Genomic DNA, 11,027 nt, shown 5'->3' on the forward strand with positions numbered 1-11,027 from the left:
TGTAAATTACAGTTTTGTGTGAATTACACGTGTCCATGTTACACCTGGATCAGGTGGTTATTCACTTGTGAGGATCAGGTGACATCTGTACCCGTGGGGCAGCTTTAAACCTTTTCGGTTCAAAGAAAGCTAAAAAAAAGTCCTAGTGTACGAACAGGTTGGATTGATGTTGCCATGTGGATCGTTTCCACATTAGGAATGCACTTCCGACACTCCTGCTCTGTGTTTGCACTTCGCTTTCCTAGAAGTTGTTTCTATGCCCTGAGGCGTGCAGGGTGTGTTGGAGTGATGACGAAATACACTCCTGGCTATAAAACACTCGGCAGTTTGTCAGAACAGCAGAAATCATCAGACATGGAAGCGCAGAATGGCTCTGTTCTTAAACAAGGCTTTTTGGTCAAAAGGGTGAGTTGTGTTTTTTATACTGGAAACGAAATGAATATATATATAGGAATAAACTACTGAAACACTTTGTGTTGTGCTATTAGAGGAAAACAATCAGTGATGAGGTAGAGTTACTGTTTCCACTCTGAATCGTGGTGATTTTCCTATAACAGCATATCCTAAAGAGTTTTATTCCTCTTATACTACAGCAGTTATGATTGTTTTTCTCACTAAATAATCAAGCAACAGAGTTTTATCTGGTTAAATCCACGTTCAGTGGGTGTGAAAAAGGTTAGCTGCTCTTCTCACTCACATCGTATCAGCTCTAAACAGTGACCAGGATTTATTTATTGTCTCCCTTTACATTAAACAGTCACACGTCTGTCACATCAATCTGTCCTGAAAAAGTCTGTTACAAATCATTGACACTGGAGACTCCTTCCATAAATATATGTTAAATGAACATCTTTGTACGAAAGCCAACTTCACCGTATTAAGGATTTTACATTATTATTATTATTATAATCATTATTATTGTTATTACTGTACACGCCCTGTGAACGAGCCATTATTGTTCTTTTTGCAGCTTCACGACTGTAATGTCAGACATTTAATCAACCAATCAGAAGCCAGAATTGACAAATCTGACAATTTTTTTTTCAACTTTCTCACCAGGGTCACATGGTTCACAACTGGAAGGTTCGGTGGTTTGTCCTGAAAGCCGAGCAGCTGCTTTACTACAGGTACGAGGGGGGAAAGCGGGACTCGTGCCACAGAGGGAGCATCCCGTTACACGACTGTGAGATCACCTGTCCGTACCTGGAATATGAAAACAGACCGGTAAGACACCACGACTTTAACCCATAGTGTTCTATTACTGATTAGATTTCACATTCGGGCCTTGAGATAAAAATGGGACCCTGAGACGATCCCAAGCTTCTTTATTTATTTTCATGCCATGCGTACGAGAGATTAGCCAGATGTTCAGTATGAAGGTTTATCCTGAAGACTTATCCTGTGCAGTGTGTAACTTTGTTTGCATTAGATGACATGGCAGACTGGTCGGGTGTGTCTCTGTGATTTGTTCCATCTAGTTCACAGCTGCAGGCTGGTATAATCCCACCTATTCAATCAATAGTCGTATTAACTCAATATTAAATCTGCTCCAGCTTGCCAGGGACACGGTGTGTGTTTTCTGTTTTCATTCGATCCATAGTAACCCGGCGTGTGTTCTGTATTGCGAGCTTGTTGTGGCTTGTGTGTAGTAGTTAAAGAGTCAGTCGGGGAAGGAGACACATGCATGGAGACATTACAAGACATTAATTCAACAAAAAAGGAGATGCTACAAACTTTTACACCATCATTCACTTATGTAAGGAGTCTCCAGTGTCAGGGCTTTATAACAGGTCCATCTGTCTCCTCCAGTTGGTTCTGAGACTGAAGACCAAGACGTCAGAGGAGTACTTCCTGGAGGCGTGTTCTCGGGAAGAGCGGGACGAGTGGGCCGCGGAGATCGACGTGGCCGTGAGGAGACTGGGCTCTGGGGACACAAAAACTCCGTCTCCGGCTGTGCGTAAACCTTCACAATCGCTGCAGCTCCACAAGATTAACCTCAGGTGAGGCGCGGCTCAGTCCGGTCAAATCATCCGAGTGATATAACACACAGCCACACACTCCTTTCAACTCCGACATCAATCACTCGTTTATATAAATTGTCATTATTATAGAAAGGGCTGAATTCTGGACGCGGGAACAGATGATTTGTTTATGGAAGGAGTCTCCAATGTTAGTGCTGTTTTACCAGGCGAAGGGAAAAACAATGTGCAATAGCAATATGTGCAGTTATATGGGTAATTCAGGGTTTCTGTGTGTGTGTGTGTGTGTGTGTGTGTGTGTGTGTGTGTGTGTGTGTGTGTGTGTGTAACAGTCAGGTGGTGGACTCCATGTATGATGTTCACAGCGGCATTAAGATGAGCAGCCATGTGGAGCAGGGCAGCACCTACATCAACTGCTTCTCAGGTTTGTGTCCTTGCAACACACACACACAAACACACACACTCTTTTGTCTCTTTTAATCCAGTTTGAAGTGTAAGGTGTAATATAATTAGGGTTTTATAAATACTTGTGAAATGCTAATGGTATTGTGCTGTGTGTGTGTGTGTGTGTGTGTGTGTAGGCTCGGCAGTAGTGGACTGGTTGGTGTTCACTCAGATGGCTCTGACTCGGGTGGAGGCCGTGACTCTGGCGTCGGCTCTGCTGGATGAAGGCTGTGTGAGAGCGGTGGGAGTGAAGAGTGTAGCCGCCGTGAGGAACGCCGCTCTTGGAGAACAGTTCCTCGATGATTCTTCGGCTCTCTACAGCTTCGTACGTTTTCTTTTTCTTGTTCTTGATTATAATATTAGCAGGAATGAGAAGTTGTAAGGAGCCAGTAAGGTTTTTACTGTAAGTGTGTGTGTGTGTGTGTGTGTTGTATTAGGCTGAGAGTTTGAAGAAGAGGGGGAGTGTGAAGTCAGAGAAGTCTGTATCTGCGGTGGAGCTGAGTGGAAGAGTGCAGAAGAGAGGATACCTGGTCAAACAGGTGAGGGAAACAGGTGCAGAGAGAGACGGGGTCATGAAGGTCAAGAAGGTTCTAAATCTAAATCAGACCTTCATGATCATCATCGTTATCATCATCATCAAATCTTCTAAGGGTGAATTAGAGAGGGAGCGAACATATTGTGAGTCTGTTGCTTACTGTGTGTGTGTGTGTGTGTGTGTGTCTCAGGGACACAACGTGAAGAACTGGAAGGTGCGACTCTTTGTGCTGAGGTCAGAGCCAGGTTTCCTGCACTACTACGACCCGAGCAAGGTGAGAGTGATGATGTTTATTTAGTTTTGTTAAACACATGATTAGGTGTTAATACACATTTACAGATGTTCTTTAAAAAGAGGAATAAAACACTTGCAAGTAAATATATTTAGAAATGAAAATGAAACAATGGATTCATAAGATCTATTTTGTAAGATATTTTTTTTTCCCCCTGACTCAGACAGAGTCTTTTTGTCTTTTCTTCTTGTCGCTTATGGTTGTGTACGGACTTGTCCACTTCATTCCTCAGGATGAAATCACTCCTGTCGGCGGGATCTCTTTACGCGGCTGTCTGATTTCTTCTCTGGATGACAATGGCATCCCCTCAGGTGTGTGTTTGTGTGTGTGTGTGTGTGTGCTGAGTCACCATAATGTCATTATAGTGTAACAGTAATGTTTTGCAGCGCTGTTATTTTTTGCTGCATGTTCAGACAGGTAAAGTGTTTATCCCGTTAGCTGAGAGTTTACTCTGCTGTGTGTTTCGTCATGTGCAGGCGTGAAAGGTAAAGTCCAGGGGAACCTGTTTAAGATCATCACTCAGATGGACAGACATTACTTCATCCAGGCTCCCACACACCAGGAGAAGATGGAGTGGATTGAAGCCATCAAGCAGCAAACATAAAGACGTCATTAGTTAAACAGCAGCGTCGCAGAGCGGTTCAGGCTTTCACACCCAGATTAGATGTCCTGTGTGATCATGCTCGGGCGCTTTGGAGCACTGAGTATTACAATCCACAATATTCAGCTTAAATTCACAACCTTTTTTTTCCATCCAGACGTATTTAAAGTTGAAAGCGGATGTTATTTACACAACACAATAAGCTCAGCACCAGTTCATTCTGATCCATGCTCATGGGCTTTGCTAGTTCCTCTAAACACCATCACAAGCCATATGAGCTATAAGAGACATATTTCAGGATTCTCAGCATTTGTTCTTCCAGAGCAGGAACAGCCTGAAGTCCACGCTGAAGCTCATCCTGCTGGCAGCATTTTTAATTCAGATTCAATTCATTTACGGCTCTCATACAGTCACGTGTAGCCAAATATTTTAGTGACTGTATGTGCAGTGATAACTCTGTACAGATCACCGTCTGCTGTTTCTTTAACTTATGTTCACTCTAAGCACTTTGTTTGTCTTATGCACAACTCCTTACTGTAATACATGTTTTATAGCAAGCAAAACTTTATTATTATTATTATTATTATTTAATTACTTTTATAACCAGGCATGTGCTGATATTATTGTCTCATCATTCTATACTGTATTGTAATAATGCTGTATTAAATTTTAATTACAAGATTTAAAGCACTAAACTTAAATTAGTGCATCCTATAAATAAATGAACAAATACTTATACAATAACCTAAAAAGTGCAGTAAGTTTAAACATAATGTGGTGTATAGATGTGGTATACATGCACATGTCCATTTCTTCTTTTTTATGTAAAATAAACTGTATTTATTGTATACTTGAAAGCAGCCTCATCATTTTTAATAAAAAGTGTTTCCTGAATATTAATGAGGGATGAAAGTGGTACTGTTCATAATCAAAGAGGCAAAAAATTTATAGGGAAAGAAATAAAAAATTGGTTTATATATTTATTTTTATTATAAAAACAATTCGGATTGATATAATAAATAATACAAGAGTTTAGAATTAAAAAAACGAAAAATATTAAGAGAAAGAAAAGTAAACAAAAATACCAATTTGTTTCTGCGTGCTGAAAATAAAGACTTGAAAAAATATTTCTAAAAACTTCCAAAAATATAAATGTGCTTGTGTGTTTGGTTTTACATTAAAAAAAAAGACATTAAAGGACAGAGAAAGAGAGAGAGAATAAAAAGGAAAGATTTTTTTGGGAGAAATGCAGAAGGATAGAACATGACATGCTCAAAATAAAAATTTCTTTCATATTTGTGAAACTACTTTGAGACGATGACTTTTGTTAAAAGTGCTATATAAATAAAATAAAATGAAAGAATGTAATTAAATGCTTTTAAAGAAAGAAAAAAAGAAAGATAGGTTTTGTTTATTCTAAATCATGATCATTATTTGAAATTATAGAGGAAGAATATTAAAGAAAGAGAGCATGACAATGAAACAAAGAAAAGACAAAAGGAAACCAATGTAAAAAGAAATCAAAATGCTTAAGAAAAAAAAAAACTAAGAGTAAAGAAGAAAACAATTCTTTAAAAAAAACATTTGGCTACAAAAAGGTCCGAAAATGAGAAAAGCTACAAAATACGTGTGTCTCTGTGTGTGTGTGTGTGTGTGTGTGTGCTTAAAGTGAACTAACTGACTGGTTGGCATGAGGTGATATCACCAGCAGAAGGGAAAAGTCACATTTACAGACCTTCTGTTGGTTTATTACTTTTAAATGTTTAAAATTCAAAATAGAAATTGGCGTCTCTATAATATACCAGTTGTACAGTATATCATACAAACCTTAACAAAAATGTGAGAAAAGAAGAAGGGTGAGTTTAAAGTGAAGCTGCTGATTGGTCAGTTCAGTGTGACATCACCAGTGACCGTTAGATTAGACATTTCCTTACAGTCCATTAGTGTATTTGATCAAAAAATCCATTCAAGTTTAAATCTTATTTAATTTAAAACAAATGCAGTTTAGAAAACAGGCTGCTTGGTAAATTCTTTTAAAAAATATAGCTTTTATAAATAACGTAGTGCGAAAAGTGTAGAAGAATAACTGATGTGCTTAAAAGAAGTGTGACGTAAAAAATAGCGCACTGGCAGGGTGGACATGGTAATAATGAAGCGCATTAATGATGCAACTTCATACATAATGTTCATGTCACGTCCCTAAAGACCGTTCCTCTAGAGTCAGTGGTGTAAGTCATGACCATTAACACAACAACATCTTAGTGACTTGCAAAAAGACTTTTATTGACTTCAAACTGAATCAAATTCAGACAAAGGGATTTTAAGAGACATGGGTTGTTTTTTATTTCACAATCAGACACGTTGATTTCATGGCATGTGTGTTCGTCAGAGTAGAGAAATGGTTTAACTTTAATGCAGCATACATGAACATCAGAGTGTGTGTTAAAAGTGCGAATTGTAGGTGTGTGTGTGTTAGACACACACACCACCCTGTTCTATAGCACCATATAAGAGATTAAATCAGAAATCTCTTAGAGAGCTTTCTAAGGTTGTATTTTTACTGCCTGTGTGAAGACAGTGTAGCCCCAACACACACACACACACACACACACACACACGCACACACACTCGTATACACACGCTTGTCAAGGCACTTCAGTTGGAATACGAAAGAGCCAAAGGTAAATGTCAAGGCTGTAGCAGGTAGAAGTCTGTGAGAGCTTTGGAAGATATGACATTCTGTATCAGATTGCATGTGTATTTTCCCTGACGGAGTGTCAGGACAGAGGATAAAAGGTCACTAAAGGAGGGACATTTTGTTGGACCAACTTGGTGAAACAATAATTTGCAATTATCGTATAAGTGCCTGTGTGTGTGTGTGTGTGTGTGTGTGTTTGTTTTTTTCGGATGGCCACTTTTTTTTCATGCAATCTTGGTGAGCTGCAGGTCTCCACCCACACGCAGGGACGTGAGAGAAGCCAGCTGGGTCACTCTGTGTGTGAATCCACACAGCGGCTGACCGTCCACCAGGATCCGGAACTGCTGGTGCTCACACACAATCTCCATCTGAGAATGAGAGAGAGAGAGAGTGAGAGAAAGCGAGAGAGAGAGAGGAAGAGAGAGGTTGGATTCTGGATTCTGATTAGTCCGAAGGTGTTGAATAATTTACTGTAACAGCATCTCTGATAGCTTTATATGACATGAGACAAATGCTTACTTTAAAAGATTCTCCTGCAGCAAAAGGGAAGAACGAAATGATGCCTTCTGACGTTCCCCACTTTCCACTGACTCGGGAATTGCGGACCACGGCTTTTTCCATAAACTTGATTGTCATCTGCAAGCCCACGTCACCCTCCTGCTCCTCGTCACCCTCTCCTCGAGGTGGGCACGACAACGTCACCATCATACTACAACATGATAGAAAGATACACCCTACTCACTATTTATGGCAACAATCTGTGAATGTTTCTAGTTTGTTCTCTCGTCTGTATCTAATAGAGTTTATTTCTCAGCAGGAACTTAAAAAAAACTAGAATAAATGAACTGCCATCAATTCTTGTCATCCTTCTTTAGTAACAAATGAGTGCTGCATTTATTTCCCAAATAAGGCTAAAGCAACAAATATTTCTTTTCACATCTGGCAAAAAAAAAATCTTCATGGGACATGCTTTGTTCCCACACTGGCGCTCACATCATGGGAATTACAGAACGAGCGACACGAACGTACTCATGCATAAATGGCCTTTTAGACGAACATCGCAACAACTGTGTGTTTTTTCCCACAGCTGCAGTTTGTCCTGTAAAGTTTGTGTTTGTGTTTGCGAATATATGTGTGTGTGTGTGTGTGTAAGAGAGAGAGAGAGAGAGAGAGATTATACCTTTTTGGCTTCTTGTGAATGATCCCCATTACTACGATTCTCATAGCGGGACGCAGACCTCCTTTAATCTGTCCAACGTAACCCTCTTCCTGCACCCAGACACATGGAGGACAAATTCATTACAGACATTTTACACTAGACAACAACCATTATTATCATTACAACAACAACAAAATAGAAACAAATAACTAAGATGTGAAGCAATTAAACGACCAATCATGGAAAATTCTTTTTAGCACATAAACATGAAAAAGTTTCCCATGCTCCCATGCTCATTACTGAATAATCAAATAACAGAATTAGAAAACAACAACCATGAAATTAGATGATAACAAAAAGCAAAATAACTAAAAGATTGAACAGGTGATCATGGTCTGTTAGCTAACACATCACTGCACTGTCACTTTCTGTTTATATTGCACTGCTTCGTTTTTACCACTATGCATCTTTGCACCACCGATTATTATTATTATCATCATTGCAATACGGTATATTCCACCTGTGTTTATTCTGCATATACTGAACTCACACATTTATGCATGTAATCTTCCAGACATGCCAATCCACTGCAATGTTTGCACAGTTCTGCATAACACTGTATTATACTGTACACCATTACATACTGTATATATTCCACATCTTTATTACCGAATGCACTTTCTGTTTACTGTAGCACATTCACTGCACAATGTTGCACAGCTGTAGATTACTATATCACTATATACCATAACCCTATTACCAAATGCATCTTCTGTTTGTATAATGACATTGTATTTATTTATCGTAAATAGGCCACTTATGCACTTCTGGTTAGATGCAAACTGCATTTCATTGGCTCTGTACATGTCCTCTGCACGATGACCGTAAAGTTGAGTCTAGTCTAATCTAATCTAATCTAATCTAATATAAATTAATAAAAGAAATTATACTATTATAGTTTATATTTTTCTTGTGTTTAGTTTTGTTGTTGTTGTTATTCTTTGGGTTCATTGTAAACGAGTGTGAATGTGTGAATGTGTGTGTGTGTGTGTGTGTGTGTGTGTGTGTGTGTGTGTGTGTGTGTGTGTGTGTTGAAAAAGACCGGCATCCCATCAGGGGTGTTTTCCTCATTCCTTGTGCCCAGTGTTCCCGGGATGAAACGCGTACCACAATAAACCATGAACAATAACATCCTTTGTAATACAATAAAAAACAAACAAAAAAAAACAAACAAATTTTCCAATTAAAATCCTATAACTGATGGACAATAATTCATCTGAACAGGAGCAATAAATGATGAATAAAGGTTTAACAAAAGAACAATAAAGCTGAAAGGCAGGAAGGAACATCAGGGGTCAGTGAACAATAGGGGATAATATGATCAAGAGAAAAGAGGAAAAGGAAAAACCAGCGATGTAAAGCAAAATCTAATAACCTATAGTGATTAACAGATAAACAATAGGGAATAAACAACAACAACAAAAGAAGTGAAAACACAGTCAATAATGTGGAGAGAAAATCAGCAAAGCAGCAGCTCCATCACCTGACACACACTTAGAGATTAAAATCATATCAAATAATATTAAACAAAAGCAATGCATTTCTGAGTAATCATGTGAAAGTGCAGTCGTGTGTGTGTGTGTGTGTGTGAGTGTGAATAAAGCAAAGGGTGGAATTAACCCGAGCGCAGAAATGATGAGGAATGAGACAGACTTACAGTGCGCGGTGTCGGTGTGTCCGCCATCCTGCCTCCGGTCCAAACCTCCTGATTATAATAATAATAATCACAACACAATCACTCGATTATTCTAATTATTATTATTAGCTCTTAAACCCCGCCTGGGCCGCCTCGCGCATCGGAGACCGTCTCACCGGCCCGCCCGCGTTTCCATGGAGACCGTCTCCCTGGCAACGCCCCGGCTGGCTGTAGTGACGATGTGCTGCAGATTCCTAAATGGGGCTGTGTGTCGCTATGTTTCATGTGTAAACAGTTCACAACGTGTGTGTGTGTGTGTGTGTGTGTGTGTGTGAGAGAGAGAGAGAGAGAGATTGTATTATTATTATTATTATTATTGTTGTTGTTGTTATTATTATTAACATGTTCAAACCCAGGCTCTATGATGTGAGAATGCAACCAAACATTCCGCCACTCCTATTTTTTAGATAAGTTTTTAATAATTAATTAATTAATAAAATTAGATGTTTCCCCCAAAAACTACTGTCGTATCAATATCAGCTAGTATCAGGATCTTTGTCGTTGTCATCATCTACACTGCTTTATCTTGTAAAGGGACCTGTCCCAGGAGAGTTAAGGCACGAGGCAGGGTACACCCCGGATGGGGTGCCAATCTATCTCAGGAAACACACACACTTACACGCTCATTCACACACTAAGGGCAATTTGGGAAATTGCCAGTTAGCCTAATCTTCATGTCTTTGAACTATGGGAGGAAACCTGAGTACCCGGAGGAAACCCACCAAGCACAGGGAGAACATGCAGGAGGAGAATCCAACTCCTGACCACTAAGTATAACATAAACTAATACTAATTTACTGGGGATATACTTTATTTAGTTTGCTGTTTCTGCAGGTTTCGAGTTGAGAAAAACACTAAAAGATTTTCAGCACATGTAACTAAACAGGAAACTGGGGACACGTGGATAGACATGTGGTGCTTCTTAGAAACCTTAAAGAAAATCAATTGTGAACATAAACAAAGGGTGATGAAGTTTGTAACCTTTGTTCTCAGGGTTGCCAGATTGGAGTTAAGGTTAATTATGTACAAAATGTTAAAGTTGCAAATAAATGCATTATTAAAAAAAAATTTATTCATGTAATTCTATATTTGTTATTACATATAATAATAATAATAATAATAATAGTAATCATCATCATCATAATCACTATTTTTATTTTAATGATAAGTAGTAGTACAAATACTACTAAATGATACCTTGGACATTACCATTTACCATTTTCTTTTTACCATTTATTCTAACTTTATTTCACAAAAACGAGATAAATCCATACCTACTTTGTACAGCTGTTTTCTTTTTGCTCTATATTTCTTCATATATTTTCTATATTGTGTATTTTTGTTGTACAGTTATTTTATTTTAACTTTAATTTTATATTTTATTTTATTCTTCCTAGTTAAATTTACCTGTTATTTTATTTTTCATATTTATTTCTTATTCATAGTCTTTTATTTTAAGGTCACAAGCAGTTGTCTAAGCATTTCACTGCATATCGTACGGTGTATGACTGTGTATGTGACAAATAAAACTTGAATTTAAATTTGATAATATACATTGTTATT

General features: G+C 38.4%; 2 protein-coding genes across 2 annotated transcripts; one reads left to right on the forward strand and one right to left on the reverse strand.

The window, feature by feature from the left end:
- The first annotated feature begins 354 nt into the window (after positions 1-354).
- Positions 355-4,399, forward strand: plek2 (pleckstrin 2). Its single transcript, XM_053502667.1, has 9 exons — positions 355-405; positions 1,060-1,224; positions 1,810-2,000; positions 2,312-2,403; positions 2,561-2,748; positions 2,861-2,962; positions 3,149-3,232; positions 3,483-3,561; positions 3,727-4,399. The coding sequence occupies exons 1-9, from the start codon at positions 355-357 to the stop codon at positions 3,852-3,854; spliced, it is 1,080 nt and encodes a 359-aa protein (XP_053358642.1). The 3' UTR covers positions 3,855-4,399.
- A 1,725-nt stretch (positions 4,400-6,124) lies between these two features.
- On the reverse strand, positions 6,125-9,573 carry si:ch211-10a23.2 (Galectin-related protein A-like). Its single transcript, XM_053502709.1, has 4 exons — positions 9,426-9,573; positions 7,730-7,818; positions 7,069-7,258; positions 6,125-6,917 (listed from the first exon to the last, which is right to left on the reverse strand). Exons 1-4 carry the CDS (start codon positions 9,450-9,452, stop codon positions 6,774-6,776), a joined length of 450 nt encoding a protein of 149 aa, XP_053358684.1. The 5' UTR covers positions 9,453-9,573; the 3' UTR covers positions 6,125-6,773.
- Positions 9,574-11,027: the final 1,454 nt, after the last annotated feature.

Source organism: Clarias gariepinus, chromosome 8 (genome assembly GCF_024256425.1).
Source record: "Clarias gariepinus isolate MV-2021 ecotype Netherlands chromosome 8, CGAR_prim_01v2, whole genome shotgun sequence".
NCBI lineage: Eukaryota > Metazoa > Chordata > Actinopteri > Siluriformes > Clariidae > Clarias > Clarias gariepinus.